Source organism: Chiloscyllium punctatum, chromosome 1, assembly GCF_047496795.1.
Source record: "Chiloscyllium punctatum isolate Juve2018m chromosome 1, sChiPun1.3, whole genome shotgun sequence".
Lineage (NCBI taxonomy): Eukaryota > Metazoa > Chordata > Chondrichthyes > Orectolobiformes > Hemiscylliidae > Chiloscyllium > Chiloscyllium punctatum.
Genome location: NC_092739.1, coordinates 13,420,910 through 13,445,340, shown reverse-complemented (window position 1 = coordinate 13,445,340; position 24,431 = coordinate 13,420,910). Strand labels below are relative to the sequence as shown.

General features: G+C 38.2%; 2 protein-coding genes across 2 annotated transcripts in view; one reads left to right on the top strand and one right to left on the bottom strand.

Annotated features, from left to right (window-relative positions):
• The window catches only part of abce1 (ATP-binding cassette, sub-family E (OABP), member 1), a 59,536-nt gene extending 48,734 nt beyond the window's left edge, over positions 1-10,802 (top strand). The window contains exons 14-18 of the mRNA XM_072571305.1: positions 101-211; positions 4,873-5,015; positions 5,843-5,965; positions 9,626-9,737; positions 10,298-10,802. Of these exons, the coding sequence (XP_072427406.1) occupies positions 101-211; positions 4,873-5,015; positions 5,843-5,965; positions 9,626-9,737; positions 10,298-10,345 (537 nt within the window). The 3' untranslated portion in view covers positions 10,346-10,802. The remainder of the gene's footprint in view (positions 1-100; positions 212-4,872; positions 5,016-5,842; positions 5,966-9,625; positions 9,738-10,297) is intronic.
• A 1,144-nt stretch (positions 10,803-11,946) lies between these two features.
• Positions 11,947-24,431, bottom strand: part of otud4 (OTU deubiquitinase 4) — a 109,448-nt gene continuing 96,963 nt past the window's right edge. The window contains exons 17-18 of the mRNA XM_072571168.1: positions 21,999-22,039; positions 11,947-20,710 (exon numbers count right to left, since the gene is read on the bottom strand). Coding sequence (XP_072427269.1) covers positions 19,085-20,710; positions 21,999-22,039 — 1,667 coding nt within the window. The 3' untranslated portion in view covers positions 11,947-19,084. The remainder of the gene's footprint in view (positions 20,711-21,998; positions 22,040-24,431) is intronic.

The window sequence follows — 24,431 nt, the reverse complement described above, 5'->3', positions numbered from 1 at the left end:
GTAGAATTTTAGTCTTGTGTTGCAGTAGCTTTTAGAGATGCAACTTCTATAAGAAAAGGTTGTGGCTTTTAGAAACAGTATCTCTGGTTTACTCTTTCAGGGGACTGTTCGTCAGCTGCTTCATGAAAAGATCAGAGATGCCTACACCCATCCACAGTTTGTGACTGATGTGATGAAACCGTTGCAAATTGAAAGCATCATTGATCAAGAGGTATTGGTTTAGATTTTATTCATTTTCCAGTTGTCTTCTGTAGCTCCTTTTTGATTAATGTATAAACGTATATTTAAGTAAGGAAGATCTTTATCATACTCTTAGTCACTGCTGGCTGAGAACTATAATTAGCATGCACATCATTTAGTTAGCCAGAATCTCTGTTCCTCATTATGAACCAGAAGACCCAGCTGAAAATGTACACAAGGTCACGATCTCAACTGCAATAACTACTGCAAAGAAACAGTTCATTGTTGGATTTTCCATTTATCAACTAGCTTTCGTATAGAAACTTGTCCACCACCCTTGAGACATGAGTAAAAAGTGTCAAAAGAAAAAGCTTAGGGTGATGACAAACATTGTGAATAGAATAACATTAAGTTGGCTCTTGAAGAAATGTGGAGTGCAGTAGATGCAGAATAAAGTACAGGAGAGAATTCTAGAGTGTGGAATCTAGACTGGATCATGTGCATCCGAAGAAGTAAAGGTGGGAATTGCAAAGAGTCTGGCCGTAATGTTTCTATTCTCTTAAATGTCAGAGAACTGGAGAATGCAAACATTACCCTTTTTGTTTAAACAAAAGTGTATAAAGATAGTGTGGGAATTACATGCTGGATAGTTTAACCTCTGTCTGGGCCAAAACTAACAGTCACTTGCTCAAATGTGAATGAATTAAAGACAGCATAGGTTTAAGGGCAAGCTGTGTTAAACAGGTAACAAATTTCAGGCCATATGGTATACGGGAACTTGCAATTGATTAAAATACCCCCAACAACAACTTTGCCTGCAGATTGAAGTCCGTGAAACGAAAAGGCAAGTGACAGCATGAATATGAAGTTAGCTGAATGACAAAATAGTAATTGGTGAATGTTATTTTTGAAGGATAGTGTGTGTGTAGTAGGCTTCCCACGGGTTGTTATGAGGACCGTTAGTTTTCTTAATCTGTTAATGACCAGTGTTTGGGTGTGCAGGACACAACGTCAGAATTTACAATTGAGGTGCAATTTGGAACGCTCCTAAACTGAGGAGGATGGTGTTAGACTTCAAGAAGGGTTGGTGAGTGAAAAGTTACATATGGCAGATGAAATATGTTATATGAAGTGATTCATTTGATAGAAAGAATCAGAAAAGCAGTACAAAAATACTGGATACAATCCTGAAGGGAATACTGAAAGTGTGAGATTTCATTGGAAGTGTCAAAGCAGGTTCATACGGTAGTTTTTAAAAAGAGGCATGCAAATCCTGGGCTTTACAAGTAGTTGGGATGCCATGTTACAGCTGTACAAGGCATTGGTAAGGCTACATTTGGAATACTGAGCTGAAAATGTGTTGCTGGAGAAGTGCAGCAGGTCAGGCAGCATCCAAGGAGCAGGAGAATCGACGTTTAAAAGTCAATTCTCCTGCTCCTTGGATGCTGCCTGACCTGCTGCGCTTTTCCAGCAACACATTTTAAGTCTGTTTCCGTGCTATGTAACTTTTTTTTTTAAAAAAGGGCAAAAAATGGGGCACAGCAACAGGGGACCCATTGAAACTGGACTTGGCAAGTCAGGTTTGTAACAAGGAAAGTTGAGCTTCCAGATATACTGGAAAATTCTTAAACCCATGTGCATGATTTAAGTCAAATAAGTCAAAGAACTATCATGGTGAGTTCTTTATTGGTATTACATAAAATGCAAATTGTATTGGTAGAATTTAACTGATCCCAGTAATATTGCTTATACTTCTCTGTTCACCTTGCTCCAACATAAAGCAACTTAAGTCCTATCTGGTGACATCTCACTAATTATTTGGCCCAGTATGTTGAAGACCTGAATATCCAGGTCAAGTTATGCTCTGAGCCTTGGTATTGTATAAGTGGATACATGACAAATGTCTGTTTCTGGAACAAGATGGTTAGCAACTGATGCTGCTAAAGTCAAGATGCAGATATGAACTGTTAAGGCATCTGAGAAGGTTTTACTGATGGGTGGAGTGGTGTGAGGTCGAAATGGGCCATGTTACAGAGATGAAACTTTCATTTGTACATTTCCAATGCCTCTGCACTGCTTGGACAGTAAACCAAGTTATAAGGATGAGTGGGCGAGTGTTAAGAGCTGTTTGTGCTGTCATGAAACTGAGGCCCTAACATGTGATTTCAGGTAAATCTTGGTAGATAAATGGCAGTGCCATCAATCAGTAAAGCAGTTCAAACTGGAATATTAGAATGACAGTAAGAGTAGGATCTTGAGTTTTAAGTGTCAGTGGTCTTTGTATTGGTGAGGTTGTTGGTTGGAAATTAAGAATGAGGTCAAATAGTGCATTGAACCAGAAACCGTCCAATTGTTGTTTTTCCCCCAACAGGAACTTGGAGTTCTGTAGCACTTTGGATATCATGAAACATCTTTAATAATGCCTTTGGGAAGCACATTTTTAAAATGTGGCACTGAGCTGAGCTATTTGGAAAGATGACCAAAAGCTTAGTTGAAAAATGAAGTTTTGAAGTGTGTTAAGGGGGACACAGATTTATGGGGGATTTCCAGAGTTTGCAGAGGATGCTGGCTACCAATGATGAAGCAATTAAAATTTAGGGATGCTAATTAATTTGACAAATAATAGCCAAAACGTACTGGAACCAAGCACACCAAAGATACATCACTGCTGAACCTGAACTTTGAGGAGCGATGTGGATGGAAAGCGATTAGTGAGAAGAAGATTGGAGATGGTTTGGTTTGGTTTGGTTTGTTTTGTTTTGTTTTGTTTTGTTTATTTGTTTGTGAAAGGCCAAAGGTGGTGTCCATTTCATTACCAAGCATTTTAAATAATTCAGACAGCTGTATAAGCTTCTCTGGACTTGGGAATTTAAGTTAAAGTAATCTTTGTCTATATGTAGCCTTCTGCTTCTATTCTTTTCAATATAGTTTTTTTTAAATCATTGAAGGTTTGAAATTTGGGCATATTTGAAAAAAATGGGTATCTGTCTGATTCTACGTGGTTACAATATTTGAAAGTGTTAATTTCAACATTGTATATGATGCCTATGCTCCACTTGGGTTTACAGTTCAGATAATAACAAATGGACAAGAGTTAGAGTTGTTCAGGTGCTGCTGTGAAACTGACTGACTAGGAGGGCCGAAGGAATGGTTTTAGATAAATCTCAGTAGATGAATGGTAGAGCCAGCGGAGTGCCACAAGGATTGGTGCTGGGTCCTCTGCTTTTGGCTTTTATATAAATGACTTGGATGCAAGCATAAGAGGTATAGTTTGAAAGTTTGCAGATGACACCAAAATTGGAGGTGTAGTGGACAGCAAAGTGGGGTACCTCGGATTGCAACAGGATCTTGATCAGATTGGCTAATGGGCTGAGAAGTGGCTGATGGAGTCTAATTCAGATAAATGCAAGGTCCTGCATTTTAGGAAACCAAATCTTAGCAGGACTTATACACTTAATGGTAAGGTCCGATAGAGTGTTGCTGATCAAAGAGACCTTGGAGTGCAGGTTCATAGCTCCTTGAAAGTGGAGTTGCAGGCAGATGCCTATCTTCCTTTCCACCTGTCCGCTCCACCCTGCTCTCTGACCTATCACCTTCATCCCCACCCCCATTCACCCATTGTACTCTGTTACTTTCTCCCCACCCCCACTCATTTATCTCTCCACTCTCTGTAGGCACCCTGCCTCTATTCCTGATGAAGGGCTTTTGCCAGAAACGTCAATTTTTCCTGCTTCTCGGATGCTGCCTGGCCTGCTGTGCTTTTCCAGCACCACTCTAATCTAGACTACTGAACTATTGGTCAGAGTATTGAGTACAGGAATTGGGCGGTCATGTTGTGGCTGTACAGGACAGTGGTTAGGCCACTGTTGGAATATTGCGTGCGATTCTGGTCTTCCTATCAGAAGAATGTTATGAAACTTGAAAGGGTTCAGAAAAGATTCACAAGGATGTTTCCAGGGTTGGAGGATTTGAGCTATGGGGAGAGGCTGAACAGGCTGGGGCTGTTTTTCTTGGAGCGCGGAGGCTGAGGGGTAACCTTATATAGAGGTTTACAAATTGAAGGGGCATGAATAGGGTAAATAGACAAAGCCTTTTTCCCTGAGGTTAGGGAGTCCAAACTGGAAGGCATAGGTTTAGGGTGAGAGGGGAAAGATATAAAAGAGACCTAAGGGGCAACTTTTTCACACAGAGGGTGGTACGTGTATGGAATGAGCTGCCAGAGGAAGTGGTGGAGGCTGGTACAATTGCAACATTTAAAACGCATTTGGATGGGTATATGAATAGGAAGGGTTTGGAGGGATATGAGCCAGGTGCTGGCAGATGGGTCTAGATTGGGTTGGGATGTCTGGTCATCATGAATGAGTTGGACCGAAGGGTCTGTTTCTGTGTTGTATATTTTAAGTAAAAGCTCAAATGTTAGAATGCTAGTGAGGATAGTGTTTTGAACTCCAATCTGGTTTACCATGATGTGGAACAAGCCCCTCTGCTCTTATTGAGGGATTTCAGCAGCACACACAAAGTTATTAATGTTGCTAAACTGTTAAAGCTGTGCATGGAAACTTGCAAGTTTGGATCTAATGCTTTGAGCTGTCTCTGGAGAGGCTTATTTGTGAATCCATTTTGTTACACTCAGTTAATTTATTTTCCTTCAGTATTGTTTTCAGTGTCATTGTCAAATGTTTATCTCAACAGGTCCAGAATCTATCTGGAGGTGAATTGCAACGTGTGGCACTGGCTCTGTGTCTCGGTAAACCAGCAGATGTCTACCTGATTGATGAACCATCAGCATACCTGGATTCTGAACAGCGTTTAATGGCTGGAAGGGTAATTAAACGGTAAGTACTTTGGGTGAATCCAAAGTAGTTATTTACTCATCACTTTAAGGTCAGCTGGACACAATTGATTTATACTTTACAGCCTGTCAGAGTTCAGTGTACATTTTAGGTTGACACTACTTAGTCCTGACATTGTGGTGAGGCATTAAACCAAGGTCTTGCCTATCTGCTGCTATTGGCAAAAGATTTGGAAGTTCTCCTAGTGTCCTGATCAAAATGGTTCTGTGAACATATATCAGCAAAAGAAAGATTGAAACTTATTATGCAGACAATGAGAAATCAAAACCTCTGAGACATATGAGGGAGGCAGACTGAATAACTTCCAAAAGGGCAATGGATAAATGTTTAAAGGGAAACTATTTACACGACTGTGACAAAAATGTAATGGAATGGTATTAATTGGATAGCTGTATCAAAGAGCAATACAAGCTTTTTGTGATTCTTGCATTAATTTGCTGTAGTGTGATCTTGCTGTATTATAAATGGCACTGTGTAAGCCTGCATAACCCACATCAAAAAGCCTCTATGTACTATTGTGTGATTCTACAACTCACTTTCCAAAAGTGCACTTGCTAAAATCCAACTGATGTTCTTATAAAATTGACGCTAGTTGTAAATGTGTTTATATATTTCGTAAACCTATGAAATTGTGTTATATCGTCCTGTTAACTATCGCACTTTACTAATGACAAAATCAACTTATTTTTAGCATTTGTTAAATCTAACATACTTGATGTTTTATTTGGCTATAATGAAATGGATTTATTATTTTGAAATCATTTCTAAGTTACAGAATTGTCAGTGATAACTGTTTTTTTAACTTCTAGCTTCATTCTCCATGCAAAGAAGACTGCCTTTGTTGTGGAACATGACTTTATAATGGCTACCTATTTGGCTGACCGTGTGATTGTATTTGATGGAATACCATCTCGGAGTACAATAGCTAATCCGTAAGTTTTTGTTTTTGGAGGGTATATCCATTTTTGGTTAATTCAGATATATTTCACAAGTGGTTTGTGTAAACTTGAGACACTAAGTATCTAAATTTTTTCGGTGATTATTGCTTACTGTAAGTTTTTAGTATGAAAAAGAACTTTGTAACTGACTTTACAGTAGTTGTAAATAACATACACTAAGATTTATTAGAGCAGCTGGAATGCTGGACTGCAGTATGTGAAATTGAGGGACTGTCCTGTGAGAACATTTCTCCACTAGCTATCCCTCTCTTGAATCTTTCTGGCTTCATTACTGAACTGAAGTATGTGTTGGGAGATACACACTCGACAGATTAGGTGGACAAACGAGAATCTGAGTTTGTACCAAACCTTGAACATACTTTTTGTCAATAGTTTTTGCATTCTGCACCTCTTAACACGATCTGTAAGGTACAGAATGTAGAGAATCGAGAAAGGATCAGATTTGACAGCAGAATTTAACAGATAATATATACTTACTATCTTTGTGATAGTTGAAGGACGATCAGCAACTTGTCATTCAGTAGCATAGATCTTAAGTATCACTGAAGAAAACTTTGAAGCTGTGTCTTGCCGTCATCAGGACAATTCACAAGAATACCAGTAACGAGGAGAACCAGCATTTATACTGCAAGAGGGGAAGAGTGGTCCATTGTCATGGAGAATACCGAAGTTAGTGGTGATTGATAGTAAATTGTCTGTCTGGCGCAAAGTCTGTGAGAAGATTTGTAGCTCGGGTGCTCGTTGTTGTGGTTCTGTTTGCTGAGCTGGGAATTTGTGGTGCAGACGTTTCGTCCCCTGTCTAGGTGACATCCTCAGTGCTTGGGAGCCTCCTGTGAAGCGTTTCTGTGATCTTTCCTCCGGCATTTGTAGCGGTTTGAACCTGCCGCTTCCGGTTGTCAGTTCCAGCTGTCCGCTGCAGTGGTTGGTATATTGGGTCCAGGTCAATGTGCTTATTGATTTGAATCTGTGGATGAGTGCCATGCCTCTAGGAATTCCCTGGCTGTTCTCTGTTTGGCTTGTCCTATAATAGTAGTGTTGTCCTAACAGTACCTGGGTCCATTCAGTACCTTGTAAATAGCTGAAGGCATATACAATGATCCACCAGTCTTTGGGACATATGGCCTTCATATCTGGAATCCTGCTGGCACTCATGAGTGAAAGGTAGAATGTTATTTTGGCCCAACAACTGCATCCACTTGTCATTCTATCTACATGATATAAGAACACAATTACTTCAGTAGCAAAAGAAGATAGAATGAAATAAGCAGGCAATGACTATGCTTTGGATAGAGTTGAGAGAAATAAAAAGGGATTTAAAGTATTGGAAGATATGATCAACTCTCTGATAGCACCTATGAAACAGTTGAATACAAAGACAAAGAATCATTATCTAGAAAAAGCAAAGTGGTTATCTTGGATAAGTAATCTTTCAGGTAAATGGCAAATGCTTTGACTGTGCTCGTAAGACATTTTTGCAAATGTGCCAGCAGGCAGCATTAGATTTACTTCTGCAAAAGGTGTAATTAGCAGCCTGTTGATGAATGATCATTTTCCTAGTGGTAACATTGATGTGAAGAAGTTACTCATGCTGTTTTGAATGGGAGAAAGACAAGAAGGCTATAGAGGTGGTAGATGCAAGTAGAGTCGACTTCGGTGCAATGAATAAACTGATTGATTGTCACAAGTTTGTTAATAGGAAAAATGAGTGGTCATTAAAAACCACATTTAAGGTTATACAGAATCTATTTAAATCTCCAGGTGTTAAAGCTTTACTTGACACTATATGGAATTTGCTACCTAGAAGAGTGCATGGTGGCAGATTCAGTATCACTTTAAAATGGGAATTTGAGTCAATATCTGCATCCATGTGACACTGGAAAAGCACGGTCAGGCTGCATCTGAGGAGCACGAGAATCTGTTTTAGGCAGAAACATTACGCCCAAAACATTGACTCACGTGCTCCATGGATGCTGTCTGACCTGCTTGCTTTTTCAGCACACTTCTGACTCTGGACTGCAGATGCTGGACAGTCAAAGTAGACATTTGCTGAGCGATCAGGAAGGAGCAAGGAGTAGAACTAATATTTAGCTCTTTCCAAGATCCAGCACAGGTAACTGACCAAATAGCCACCTTTGCAATTCTGGAATGAGCTGCCAGAGGAAGTGGTGGAGGCTGTTACAATTGAAACATTTCATACCCATCCAAATGCCTTTTAATAGGAAGGGTTTGGAGGGTTATGGGCTGGGTGCTGGCAGGTGGGACAAGATTGAGTTGGGATATCTAGTTGGCATGGACGGGTCTGTTTCCATGCTGTGCATCTCTATGACTCTAGATCTGAGAATTTTGTTAAGGTTCAGCAATAAAGGATAAAGTTAGGCATGTGCAGTTAGGTCAAAGTTCAGCCATGATCTTGCAACATGGAATAGACTTGAAGCATAAATTAGCCAATTCATGTTTCTGTTCATACTCCTAACAACATCAATAGGGGTTCCATGATTAGAATTGTAGTAGGCATTTAGGTACAGGATTGGTGGCAGGCTGCAGAAGTAGGAAAAATGGTCTGGGGGCCAGTAACCCAGCAGCATCCTCCCATATTTCCTAGAGACAAGTTGCTAGTGAGATGTAGAACCACTAATGGAAACTTGCAGCCATTTAGATGAAATTAAGCCAAAATCCGGCCATTTCACAGGATTGGTTCTTTCACAACAGTGCATAGGATACCTGACATGTAAGCCGCGGAGTGAGTCTAATTGGGAAGGAGTTCCTCAGGGTAGATATTTTATAATCCGCCTGTTCAGAGATGTTATTATGTACCTCTAGAGCAGGGGAGATGTGAACTCAGACCTCCTAGCTCCGAGGGAAAGACTCTGTCATTGTACCACCTAAACACAAATAGAAAGCAGGTCACTTACACTAGCGCTTCACTGATGATATTACCTAGTATGGTGACAAAATGTCTGAAAATGAACCTTCCTACTCAGCAATCGAACTTACATCCAGAAAGTTAATATTTCTACAACAATGTGTTTGCCCAAGTAAAATAAGATAGTCCATGTGATATGAGTCTCTCTGGAATTCTTTCTCTTGAACACTGGATATTTTGCCTAATCCTGTTGAATGTTATTGCTGGATAAAGTTGACATTTTTAACATTTTGGCTATGAATCCTACATGGTCTGAAATGACCTTCAGTTGTCCCTACTTTGTTCTTTTTCTAAGGTTAACCTTAGAAAATAGATATAGCAATTTATTAGTTTTCATCTCTGTGCTATAGCTATAACACAGTTAATTAATGCAATCTTAAAGTACCACAGGCAATAGTTGTTGTTTCTCCTCTGTTTTGTACAGGTTAAGTATGCTTTGAGAGATGGGCAAGTGCAATTGAGTGAAAGTAGGCTCAGAAGTGTTGTAGACTTTACAAAGATGTAACAAAGGGGTGAAATAGTATGTAAGTGATCTTGAGGCAGAAACATCAATTGTGTATTTTCATTTTGTATGTTGATGCATTTAGAAAGTTGCTCTCACTCTTGGTCTCAAATTAAGCCTAATGAAAATTATTCATATTTGTCAAGCAATGCACAAGGCTTCTATTAGAATACACCTGTAATTTACTGTACTGTTTGCTTTAAACAAGTCCACAGACACTGCTTGCTGGAATGAATAAATTCTTGTCTCAGCTGGAAATCACATTCCGAAGAGACCCAAACAATTATAGACCAAGGATTAATAAGATGAATTCTATTAAGGTAAGCAAGAGCTTCTATGCACATTGGTTTTATTCATCACTAATATGTACTCAAATATAAAATACAAAGAACATCTCACATGACTTAGTATTGATAAATACAATTTGTTTATTCAAGCTCCCTTGTACCACTTAAATAAGAATTGGCTTTAAAGCTTTTTGGAATGTATTTATTTAAAATTTGCAGAAGATACCTGAAGTGAAAAAGCTAATAATTAGAAATAAACAAGGAGATTTTCCTGACCATGATGTATGAAAATATCATTCTTAAGAGTTTAAATTAGCACTAGTATTATAGCATATAACACACTGCACCACTAAATGTTGAAAATAGGATCATACCTGAAGTTCCACATATTTATAGACTTGTTTGGGGTAATGTGCATTCACTAAGCTCTTCCTTCCACATTGGCAAGTGTAACAGTAAAAGATAATCAACTAATGGGCTGCTCTTAAAATAGCTTCAGCAGCACTTAAGTCTCCTTTTGAGTTTAATAGCTTGAGAAAACAGATATTTCAAAGCTGTTTTACCTATGACTTCTCCCCTTATCTTTTTAATAGGATGTGGAGCAGAAGAAGAGTGGAAACTACTTTTTCTTGGATGATTAAACTTTCATTTTTTCGGAGCCAAACTGGTGGATCCACATTGTCATTATAAGAAACATTCAGAATGAAAACTGACAGACATCTTTTACTGTTCAGTCAACAACTACAGAGCAGTTCTTAATTTTGAAAATGTTCATGTCCCCCCACTTTATATTTCTAGATAATTGGTGTATGCTCTGGAAAAATTGTGGTTTTATCACATCTACATTTATTTATTCATGGCTGTGATGAAAAAATGCCAGTTTCAGACAAAGTAGAAACTCATTGAATTGGTCAAAACCAACCATGTTCTGTAAAAGGTGACCAGAGAGGTTATGGTATATTTAACAAAACCAAAAGTGGAAACATCAATTCTGTTTTATTTTTACATCTGTTTCTTTTGACAATAATTGCATTTTGATGAGTAATCTTTTATTTGCAAACTGTGTCCTACTGACTATATTAAATCATATCAAATAAAGGCTGGTATCCTCTGTTTTGTTTTTTTTTGCGGGGCTGTAAAGTGCAAAAGATGAAAAGCATCATTATACAATGGAAAAAGTACACGTGGAGAATAATTAAAGAGGAAGGTTTTCTTTTTGCTGTCTTTTTGGATTTGATTTTGTTTAAGGAAACCCTCTTAAGCTACCTGAGTATTTGAAATCTATCCAAAGGTAGGAGGGAGGTGTTTTGATAGTATGGGGATTCAGTAATTCCTGTCTGCTGCCAAGGTGAAGGATACTGTGTTGGGTTCTTGAAGTTTGTTACTTACTGCAGTTATTGCTGTAGGTCAGTTGTAGACGGAAGGTCTACATGAGTAATATTCTATACTTGCAGACAACCTTGCACTGTAACTGATATAGACCCAAACTACAATCCAGACAGGGAGGAGGAAAGGAAGTTCTTAAACCTGTTTTGGGAGAAGAATTTAAGCAATGCATTTACGTCTATTCCAGATGTGTACAATTTGCACTTCAGCATATTGGTCATTAAGCTGTGCCACCACCTGTTTGTGGGGCAAAGCCACCATCCAAGTCACTGTTGCACTCGATTGTTACTGGTTTAAATTCTTACCAGTGATTGATTGTTTAATCAATATTACATTCAGGGTGTAGAATGCCACAGATTGCATAAAAATGAAAGAGGCCCTACCTATAAATAGGGACAGGTAAAGGAACCATAGGATTTACTTGTTCAGTATGTAGATGGTGTGTAACATGCAAATATGAATGCCTGTATTCCTGGCAGTAACCACTCTTCCTTTACATATGTTATCTTTGAGCAGTTTAAAAGGCTGGTGCCATCACAACCATGAGATTCAGGACTCCTTTCCAGCCACCAGTGGACCCTACAGCCACAGCAAACTCATGGGAGGTCTTGGGAGGGGGGAAAAGAATAGTAAAAACCCTATTCCTAGATAGACAGTTGACTTGTGAAGGTAGAAAGTATGTCAATAGTGAAGGGTGTTAAAACATTAACAAGCATTTCCAAAGTGATAGTCAATTAATGGGTAAATTCCTGTCCACCTGATTTGTGTTCCTATCAAATCCTTTTTACCTCTTCCTTGCCCTTGTTTACTATCTTAAAGAGCAATGAGTATCATAATCTAGGAGACACACTTAAAATTTACTATGCAAGGCACCAGTTTTTAATGTTTTGTTCACAAGTACTTAAGATAAAATACAAAATAATGAAGCATATTTCCACAACCAATGTGAACTACACACTGAAAAATAGAAAAGATACAAAACAGTTAAAGTTTACAACCAAATAAAACAGTCCAGTCTAGTTCAGATTATATTGCATCCCTTAATGCATTACACAGTAAAACATTACTAAAATCAGCACATTGCAATTAACACATTCTCAGAAGTAAATAAACAATCCAATATAAATGAATATAGGTCTTAAGTAACTTGGCTATTATGAGCAACCAACAGTGTTTTTGTTGATAACAGGGAAAAAATGTAGACACAATCCTCCCATTAAAACGTGAGAAATGATTTAACACCTGATTTGGACATTCCAGTAATAGTCTTATTGCATAACCATAATTAAAACGTCTCCATTGTGAATGGTTTCCTGATGGTGACAAGTGCCAGTGCAATGTATAATCCCTGTCAAGATATGTAACACAATTAGCAATTTAACTTCAAATCATTTTTCAATAAAAAGGTTACATCACTTATTGTAAACTGGTTACACTGATACATTTGAATGTGTCAGGTTATACTGACATCCAGTTAAGCAATACATTTGTTTTGAAATTCTCATCTTTATTTTTAAATCCCTTGATTTGAAATTGTACCTATTTCTAATCTCCTGTCCAACAATATGTGTGCCTGCATTCTATCTGCTTGATCACTGATTTATCATTCAACCACTGAAAGTTGTCCCTTCAACTGCAATGCCTCAAGTTCTGGAATTTCTTCCCTCTTCAAAGATGATCTGCAGGATTTATCACTGATCAAATACCTGGTTGCCTGCTCTAATATCCCAGTCACATGACAAATTACACTGACGTGTCTTGGGGTGTTTTAAAGATGCAACTTAATTACAAAATACTGTGGATACTACCAAACAACAAGCGAGACAGAATCTGTAGAAAGTTGATATTTCAAGTTGGTAATTCTGATGATAGACAGTTTATGCTAATGAAAAGGGAGGAGTAAAAATAACTTTTTGGTTGTTCAATCATGAATATTTTATTTAATCATTCTACAGATGCTGTCTGACCTGACTTCTTTTCTACTTGAATTACAAGTAGTTAATAGTAAAGGGTTTGTTTTCATTTCTGTACACAAAAGGAAACTTTTTGTAAAATAGAATGTAAAGTCAATATTTAGAATAGGTCAGTGGAGACAGTCACTTCAGGAATGTAATAGCTTTCAGTTTCAAAGGCATTGCAATCTCTACCAGAAGATAATGCATGGCTATGAAAGAGCATAGTATAGTTGGAACAGTTACAATTAATCAAAATGGCCTCTTTATGCCATAAATGTCTTTGGTTATATTGCACAATATCTGAGAAAAGTTTACAGGGTACACAGGATAGTGAAAAGCTGCAGTCAAACTTTTAAAAATTTGTCAAAAGAAACCAAATAAAGGCCCATCTCTGGACAACATACGGACAAATTTACAATATTTCGAATTAATTTTTACTATTTGCCAAATATATATTTGCAAGTTAATGTTTTAGCTGATAAAGTGCGACTTTCTTGCCCAGGCCTTTACTGGTACCAGTGACATGGATCCAGTGGTTACAAGAACAGCACAGAAAAATCAGTGATAAATCACTCAACTCTTTTGAACTCAAACTTTTCCCCATTATCAACTATAACATTCAAGTCAGAGCTGTGATGGAATATTCACCGCACTGACCACTTAATACCATACAAAATATTTTATTGCAAAAGCTCGAGAGTCAACAAGTGTTTTACAAGAAATCATAGTGGGTGCTCCATGTGCTGTATACTAAATGATCAAGTATACAATTAAATACCATAGTACTGTCTTCCAAGTTCAGTGTTGGACCTACCATTTTGAATCATTGTCCGGCTGCTTTGATCAGTTGATTCTTTTTCACCCATTACACTACTGTGTACACAATCTATTCCTAAAGCCTTTAGATCTCTGAGCAGAGATCAATACCATTTGCAAGACACCAGCATCAAAGTTCCTTGTGACAACATACCAAAAGAAGCAAAGACTAAGGTAAGCCAGGAGTTCCGAGAGATTGAACTTCATTCAAATAATTAGACTATATTTTTAAAAATTAGATATTTTCATTCTTTCCTCATTTGTTTAAGCTTTATACACAAAATATAACCAAAGTAATGAAGTAACTGCTACAAAAGGGGAGTAGATGTTCAAATCTGATTGAAATACTGCAGCATAGAAGCACTCCCATGGGCTGTTAGATTATGCCAGTGATTTTAAAATAAATATGTCAACAAATCTTGTGGGCATTAATCAGAAATATACAACATTCAATGTAAATATTAAAGCAGAGAAAAGGTATAAACTAAACAGTACCAAGTTATCTGAGGTAGGTCTAGGCAGCCCAATGCAAAGGCACATAGTAGGACTTGACAAAAGTGGTAGATACTAAGCAAAAGTTAACACTTGAGAATCTTACAGTTGTTTTACAACTGTTACCACAAATCTCCACTGATTGTTGCAAAGGAAACATAAGTGAATGTTTTTAAAGTGATAAATCAGGACAGTTGCAATAGGAGATGAGAGTATTCAAAATAAGACCTTGGATTCAAAAGTATGAGCAATATAAAATTCACGAACCACAATATATAGTGCAAATCTCCTTTAAATGACAATGTCCTATAATTTCTTCTTTCACATGTTAGGTACTCTGTATTCACTTGAAAGGAGAATTTTGTTATTGTGCTAAAAACCTGTTAGTTTGTTAATCATATGACATTTGTGTTTTGTCTGGACAAATTTAAAAGCTATTACCAATAATAAACTTAAGTCCAGATTTTAACTGATCAGTGGTCACAATTAAACCCCAAATCTCTCTCACCATTACCCCTCTCACTGTTTATATCGACAGTTTAATGGAAATCAAACAGGCTATTGCGTTTCTGCCTATCCAAATATATGTACAATATAAAATTAGCATATCAGGACCAGAATTTTGAAATTATCTGGAACTAAGTAACATGCAAAGTACAGTAACCATAAAAAGCCAAACAATGTGAATTAAATCAAAATACTGTAGATGCTGGGAATCTGAAACAGACAAAATGTGGAGAAACACAGCAAGTCCAGCAGCATCTATGGAGAGTAACATGCTTTGAATCCAATAGGATTACTTCAAAATTTAACAACAAATAATGTTAACTCAGCTTCTCTCTACACAGATGCTGCCAGACCTGCTGAGTTTCTGCAACATCTCTTAAAAGTATTTGCATTGTTTCAAACAATTAAGTTCAGCTATTCAGTACACAGGTTCTAAACAATATTCCACTTTATTTTTCAACATCAAACACTTGACACAATTTAATAGAGGTAAGGATTCCTCTTAAGGTGGTCAGGGATTTTTTTTGTCTTGTTCTTTCACCTTTTGCACATTTCTTTGATCTAAAGTTTTAAAAAAGACGTTGCTCTTCAAAATTTAAGAAATAAATACTAGACAAACAAACAAAAATGACAACCTCATAGTTTATCACATGTATCAGTTTCTTTCCTCACAATAGAACTGTTGGAGTCATTATTGGGAAAAGAAAGAAAGAAGCCTATTATTATGGTAGGTCTTTTGATTTCAGATAAAAGTGCATCTGTACTCCAAAGCCAGCCTGTTGAGTTTTGTGCCTCACGTATTGTGCCTTCTTGAGAATTCTCTAACAGTATTAATATCAGTTACTAAAATTTACATATTGGGCAGGTAACAAACAAAAGCTAGAAAAAGAGCATTAAAACAGAAGGCTTTCAAGATAGAAACAGATTACTGCAGCCAGTGAGGGGGAAAAGATGGGCCCATCTAGATGGCAAAAATAAAACAAAACTGGACAGAGATTTAGGACAAATGTCAGATACAGAATGCAATTGAAAACTGGGCAGCACAAAGACTGCACAAAAAGAAACAGAAGAATTGTACAAAATATAATAGAGGTAAGACAAGGAGAAAACCAATGGTCAATTCAAATTGAAATATGTCATATTGCTGAGAACTGACTGCAATATGACATCGAGGAGAAAGTGAGGACTGCAGATGCTGGAGATCAGAGCTGAAAACGTGTTCCTGAAGAAGGGCTTATGGCCGAAACGTCGATTCTCCTGTTCCTTGGATGCTGCCTGACCTGCTGCGCTTTTCCAGCAACACATTTTCAGCAATATGACATCGCCCAAGATCTGAAAATTCAAGGCTCCAAGACATTTCAGAGGATAGGAGGGTCAAAAAAAGTACAGCGTAGTTAATTAAAGATGACAACATTAGTATATTAGTGAATGATGGCCTTAGTTCTAAAGATTAAGATGTAGATTCTGTTGAAATGAGGATATAAAATAACAACACTAAGTCATTTAACATGGGGTGTACAGGAAACATTAACGAGCCCCAAATCCTCATTTCTTTTCCTGCTCAGACCTCTTATGTTCTTGCATGATAACTCCAAAATCCAGAAGTCAGTGCTTAAAACTGTGTCTGTACATTGATCGACATGTAGACCACAGGAACAACTGCATGGCAATGTAGCTTACAGGGAATGTTGTTTGTGAGAAAGATGCAGGGATAATCATGGATGATTTTAATTTGGATACAGATTGAATGTGTGTCATTGGCAAACATAGCCTGTAAGATGAGGTCACAGAGAAATTTTGGGATTGGTATCTTAGAGCAGCACATTCAGAACCAGACAGCAGTCAAAGTAAAGTGCAATGAGGCACGATTACTTAATGATTCCCTAATAAAAGGGGTCCACAGGGAGCAGCGATCATAACATCATTCAATTTGAGGGAGAGGAAACTAACTAAGATTAGTGTTTTAAACTTAATTCTAAGAGTATGAGGACACTGCTGGTTAAAGTGAATTTGGTATTAAGTGGAAGATATTTAAGGAGATATCTCACAGCACTGAGCAAAGATGCTTTCCTTGAGAAAACAAGGAGAAGATAGTCAGCATTTGTGACTACAGTTAAAAATAAAGTACTACACAAAGAAAGTGTAAATTTCACAACGTTTGCTGACAGGTCACAAGATTAGATGAATGAGAAAAAAAAAATCAGCAAACATAAATAATGGAGACACATAAGAACAAAGCTAGACAGAAATATACAAACTGATACTGAGAGTTGCTACAGGTATTGTTCTAAAAAAGGAAAAGAGTAACCAAGTGAGTTGGTTGTCCAGACTGTAAATCATGGGAAGTAAGGAAACGACAACTATTTGCATCTGTCTTCAGTGTAAAAGACAAAAATAACATGCCAGGAAAAAAGGCAAGGAGAAAAAGGCAAGGAGAGGGATGGGGATACTGAAAGACTAATGAGTGTGCAGAAAATTTAGGAGATGGAGTATAATGTGGGAAAATGTGAACTTGCCCGTTTTGGCAAGAAGAAAAACAGTACATCATTTAAATGGAGAGAGATAGCAGCAATACAGTATAGAGGGATTTGAGTGCCCTGGTACATGGTTTACAAAGTTAGTAAGGAAGTATAGCAAATGACTAGGAAGACAAATGGAATTTTGTAGTTTATTGCAAGTGGGAAGGAATGTTTAAGTGGGGAAGTTTGCTCCAATCATATTGGGCATTAAGACCACATCTAGAGCTTCGTTTTGCTATCCCTATTTAAAGAACTCACGCATTATAAGTAGTGCAGAGAAGGTTCACTCTCTGATTTCCAGCAATACAAAGAAATTAAAGTTCAAATGAATGTGTGATCTTATTGAAACGCAAGTTCATGAGGGGATTTGACAAGGTAGGTTCTGAAAGGATGTTACTCCACATGGGAGAGACTAAAATTAGGGAGCACAGTTCAAAACCAAGACCCCTTGCACATAAGATGGAGATCAACAGATTTTGTTTCTCAGAAGGTAAAGTGTGTGGAGTTCTCCTCAGAGAGACATAGCATTGAATAACTTTAAGGCTGAGCCAGATAGATTATTGACTGATAAAGGGATCAAAGGGCTTGAATTGGAAAGTAGAGTTGAGGCCATAATCTGATTAGTTAAGGCCTTGTGGATCAAATGAGAGAGGAGATTTGGTACCGTATTGCCTACCACTGCTCCAAACTCCTATCCACACTCTCCTAATGTGTAAGTAGGTGTTTGTGCAGCTATTGTAAAATTTATCCCCTTCATATTCTCGTACTGTAACATTCCATTAGTCACTTTGATTTGTTTTATCCCTTACATAGTGATCCATGTACACAGACTCCCTAAATAACTTTGGACCTAACTTTATACCATTTAAATATTATTCTGATCTACTTTATTGACTACAATAGATGATCTTACACTGAAATGGGATGTAATCCACTGGCCACATTTAATTCACTTATGTAATTAATGTATCTACAATCCCTGTCGTTGGTAAATTTGTATCTTTGACCCTCTCAAGGAATCTAAGTAATTAATAAATAGCGAATAACTGGTGGCATCAACAATCAATTCTTGAGGGAGCCCACTATTAATCTGCTTCCAATATGGGGAGACCTAACACAGATTTCCAAAATTATGAGAGGAGGGGGTTGATAGAGGAGGAAAAAAAGTGTCAAACTGATCCCTCTGGAGAGTGGTTCAGTCACCAGTGGTAACATTTAAAATGACAAGGGGTCAGACTCGAAACGTCAGCTCTTTTCTCTCCTTACAGATGTTGTCAGACTTGCTGAGATTTTCCAGCATTTTCTCTTTTTTGGTAACATTTAAAATAACTGACAAAGCACCAGCAAGGTCCCCCACCCTCCCGTGTAAAGGGTAATTACGATCTGGAACCACATCATCTGACACATGGTAGAAGTATTCCATGGGAGCTTTCAAAAATGCATTTGAGCATATACATTAAGACGACTTATTATTTGCAAGGTTACAAGCAAAAGGCTCAGGTACGTGACTAAACTGGATTGCTATTTTAAACAGAAGAGGCACAATCAGCCAAATGGCCTCCCTACTGGTTTTTAATATTCTAACAATTCTAAATCTGTAACTGCTGTAAAACAAAAGTGTTTAAATTCTTGCAAAAATAGCTGTAAGATCAGTTTAAATGTGATGGTTCTGTTTCTGTGTCAATGCTTTCCAAAATTTACTCAGTTAGTATTTTCTAACAGCAGGATTAGGCTTCCCCCCTGCTCTATATCTCTGTTTTTTAAAACTACTATGCTTTCCTTCAAATGACATTCCACTGACATTTTCCACATCCATCCGATTCTGAAATTCCTTTACATCATGATTTCTCCTGATGCCAAGACCAGTTTCTTCATCCAGTCTATTTTGGCGCATAGAAAACTTTTGGTTTTTCACTTTTTCTTGTTTATTTTCATTTTTGCTTTCATGCCTGTCAGTACCAAGATCTATGTGTATTTCAGAATTCTGTGCAACACTGTTTACACCCTGAACACTGCCAGCTTTAGTTGGTGACTTGCTCTCATTTTTAATGCTATCTGCTGCGTCCCTATTGTTAACATGGCTATCGGGTAGGCAACATGTCGTTTTTGATGCCCACGATTTCCCTTGCCATTTTTTCCTGCTCATTTCTTTTTCGCCCTTCTTGCGAACATATGGAGAACGTCTGTACACGGTCCTTTCTGAAGAACTATCTTCCTTTACATAATGTCTTTCTTTTCCCAGAGTCTGACTGTAAAACTGCACCGGTTTGTTATTATTTAACATGGCAGGCATTTTGTAATTATTCTCGGAGGTGTGATCCAAGAGGGTGACTTCTGCATCATGTGCGACAGGATCAACATTTGATTCACTAATGCACTGCAAAGTTAAGTCGCTTCTGGATTTCGCCTCAGGATGTTGACTAGCAACTTCTAATTCATTTGCATCGGCTCCTGCAACTTTGTGAGCCTCAAAAGATTGTGTATCCACACCAGAAAACCCACTGTCTGGTGCTGGATTTAGCTTTTCTATCAATACTGATTCTTTATCCCTTTTAAGGGCTGAGTGTTGCTTTGCACGTCCTTCACCAGGGCTAGAGACTGATTGTTCCTCAACCAAGGGATATGCATCACCAATCCCACCACCAGCTTTTACCAATAATCGAGAACCTTCAAAAATGACAGGCTGACTCCTAGTCAGCCTGTCGTCTTCAGCACTGGTCAATAATTTTGGCTGTCTCCCCATCTCTTCCATTTCACGTCTCTGTGTGTTGTCTGACACTGGTTCACCTAGATCTGGTGCGCCAACCTTCTGATCATTATTTACCTGCAATGGAAATACATGACTTGGCAGAGCCATATACATTGGATGAAAACTGAAAGCGTGCATTTGTGCTTGCTGGCTAAATAATGCCTGTGGTACAGGTGGCCTCCAGCCAGAATGTTGGGTTCCATCTGCTATCAAATTAGGAAAGTACCGTGGAAACGAGGGATTAAGGTTTTGAGGTGACTGCTCGGGAATTGGTGTGTCTAGCACTGGTTTGCTTTTGTGCGGCAAAAGTAATGTAGCAGCTTGTGGCAATGGTGAATGGCTGTGAATATCACTGATATCTCTCTGTACTGAATGATCAGGAGCATTGGTCTCTGCAGGGCTGGATAGATGAGGTGGACTCATAACATTCTCATTCTGCATTACTCCAGCAGTCGCATGGAACCAAGGATTTGGGTGAAATATTGGTGCAGGGCTCCTTGGATAGATTCCACAACTTTTCAAATAAGCTTGGTTCAGTGGATATAGATATGAATACGGTGGCCACAATGGTAAACTGTAAGCCTAAAAGGAAAAAGAAATTGAACTTCAATAATAAAAATGCTCAAATCATTTATATGCAAAGTAATAAATCACTGGCTTCAAATACAGCAATTCCCAGACTATTAATGTGCAGACGAAAGCCCTTCATCAGTAAGCTGGGCGTGTGCCCAAAACGTCGATTCTCCTGCTCCTCAGATGATGCCTGACCTGCTGTGTTTTTCCAGCACCACACTCTCGACTCTGATCTGCAGCATCTGCAGTCCTCACTTTCTCCTGTTAACATGCAGAGCTCCATCACGTCAGTCACTTTATGCCTGTTCACACACATCCCAGTTCCACCCCTTGCCTGATGCTGCTGCTGTTCCACTCAAAGATTGCACACTACCTCCTTGGCACAAAATAGCATTTGCCAGATGAGGAAATTCCTAACCATAATGGGAAATGCCCCAAACATTGAAGCATTATACAAAACAGGAAGTGAAGTAGACCACCCAGCCCCTTAGGTCCGATCTGCCATTCAATTAGGTTATAGATTCATACAGCATAGCTAAGTCCCTTCAGCCCATTGACTCTACACCAACATTATCACCACTATAAGAGCATTAACCCCAATTTCCTGCACTTGTCCCATATCCTTGAAGGTTACAATTTCTGAAGTACTCAAGTTTTTTTTTTAAAAAAGATTATAAGGTTTCCAACTTCGACTGCCTTCCCAGGCAGCACATTACAGATTCCCACCACTTGCTGAGTGAAAAAGATTTTTCCTAAATTGCCTCAATCTCCCGCCCCTTTATCTTAAAACTATGCCCTCTCGTGACTGACCAAGGGGAAAGTTTGCTCTCTATTCATCCCGGTAATCAGACCATAAAGCTGTGTTCCTCCTCTCAGCTTACAAGCAGAAGCTGAAACAGAAAGTAAAACAATGCTGGCCAGAGGCAGCAGAAGAGCTTCTCCAGGACTGCTTTGAATCAGTGGACTAGACCATATTCATGAACTCAAGACAATCTAGATGAGTCATACAACAGAAACAGACCCTTTGGTCTAACTCATCTATGCCAAATCTTGACATCAAAACAGCAACAGTAGCAATAAGTTTCATTTAAGAGCATAGATTACAGTGTGTCAAAATGCTCATCAAGATATCTAATAGTAGAATGTAGTTTTAAGAAAATCAATTGATCAGTAATTAAATTTCTCACCAAAGACCATGTACAATGTAAATCAATGCAGCAGACAAGCTTTCTGTTGTGAATAATCTTTTCATACTCTGACATGATCAGCTATTCAAAAGGCAAGAAAAATCACCTACCTTAACACCAAGATTGTAGAAAAAACGTAGAATGCTTTTATCTATTTGAAGAAAAAAAGGCAAGAAAACAAAGTAGAAATCATTATTATTCCTACAGTTGCTACAAGTGCAATAATCCTGAAAGACTTCAAACTACACTTATTAACGTGCCTAATCTGTATGAAGATCAGAGAGCAAGTTCACAAAATACATTTAAGACAGTGTTAAGGAAGCAATTATGGAAATGGCTATTTTTAAACCTGGTGTTGTATATCACTTTATTGATCAAAAACATAAATTTCAAATAAACTAAAAACAGAAAATAATGGAAGTATTCAACAGGTTAGGCAGCATCTATGCAGAGAAAACCTATGAATAGACTGCTCGTTTCACAACTTGACTCCTGCATGGAACACAGAAGAATGTTCCACCTCTCCACACCAATGTACATCTCCCAACCATGGCAAATTCTTTAAACAAATGTGCAAATCCTGTTATAATTACAACTTCGCAAAACAAAATTATTTTAAATCGCCAGTTTTGCAACAGTAAAACCAAGCTTTGACTATCAGGCGAAAATACAAAAGGGATTTTCACCGTAGTTGAGAAAGAGCAATATCTGACCCACATAATATAACTTCTTGTAAATAAACAGCCAGTTTGATTTTATTTTTAAAAAGTAATTTTTAGTCAGTTTTAAAAGGCTTAATATGTGCAGAACACAGTTTCTCTTAATACGTCTTAAAGGCAAACATTTATTTCTACTATATTTTGAACTTATCAATTAAAAAAGACGGGGAAATAGACCTTCAGGGTTTGAAGCTGCAAAGGTCAAATTGTAAATGAATAGCAAATAGAGCATCGAGGTTTATTTACAGGACAATTGATCAGAAAACAAACTTGACCATTTTGTCCCTGCATAAAATGTTGGTCAGGCCACAGTACAGGTTTTAGCCTTGGTCTCACTCATAATGGGTGACACGGAGATTTGAAAAGGATGCAGAGGATGGCAGCGAGACTTATTAACAGTATAAAACACCTCATTTATGAAGGTTCAAAATTCTTAGGTTCAAAGAGCTGAGACTCTGCACCCTAAACAAACAAAGGCTCATGGAACAACTGAACTGAAGTGTATAAATGATGATAGGAATAAATTATGTTCAATTTGACAGCTTGTTCCAATTAAATAGACCAAGAGAGGACAATTCACAATTTTAAGTTGAAGTATGCTAGATTTTGCTGAATTGTCAGAGTTGGGTCTGTTCACAGTGAACTGTGGACCACTGGAACAGGCTGCCATCATAGGCAACAGATGTTAATTCTTCGAAATGCTTGTTTTTATTTGGGGAAAGACATCTCTCATGAAAATTATCGGAGTACTGGATAGTGAAAGTTATCAAAGGATACAGCAGGATACAGATCAGATGGAAATTTGGGTGAAGAAATGGCAGGTAGAGCTTAATTTGAACGAGTGTGAGGTGATGCATCTTAGGAGGTCAATTGCGAGTGGAAAGTATAGAGTTAACAACAGGACTCTTAAGAACACTGATATACAAAAGGGATCTTGAGGTGCAAGTCCATAGCTCCCAGAAAGTGACAACACAAGTGGATAAAGTGGTAAGGAAGGCATGCTTTCCTTCAATGGTCAGTGAAGGGAGTATAAAAATTGGCGAGTCATGTTGCAGCTGCGTAGAACTTTAGTCAGGCCACGATTGAAGTAGGAAGGATGGGGAGGCTTTGGAGAGGGTGCAAGATCAGCCTACCAGGAAGTATAAAGGAAAAGTTGGTCAAACTTAGATTGTTTTCACGAGAATGTTGTAGGCTGAGAGATAACCTGATAGAAATATATAAAATCATGAGAGGCCTGGATAGGGTAGATAGTCAGAATCTTTTTCCCAGGGTGGAACTGTCAAATATTAGGAGGTATAGTTTTAAGGTGAAAGGGTGAAACTTTAAAGGAGAGGAGAGGGGCAGGTACATGCCTGGAACATGCTGCCTAAGGAACTGGTAGAAGCAGAGACCATGAGAACCTTTTTCCATGTATGGAGTCAGCTATTACGAGGGGGCATAGCTTTAAATTAAGGGGCGATAGATATAGGACAGATGTTAGGGGTAGATTCTTTACTCAGCGAGTCGTGAGTTCATGGAATGCCCTGCCAGTAGCAGTAGTGGACTCTCCCTCTTTATCGGCATTTAAATGGGCATTGGATATGTATATGGAGGATAGTGGGCTAGTGTAGGTTAGGTGGGCTTGGATCGGCGCAACATCGAGGGCCAAAGGGCCTGTACTGCGCTGTATTTTTCTAAGTTCTATACAATAGCAACATTTAAGAGGCATTTCGATAGATACATGAACAGGCAGAGAATAGAGAGATACGGACCATGTGCAGGCAGATGGATTAGTTTAGAATGGCATCGTGGTTGGCACAGACATGGTGGATCGGAGAGTCTGTT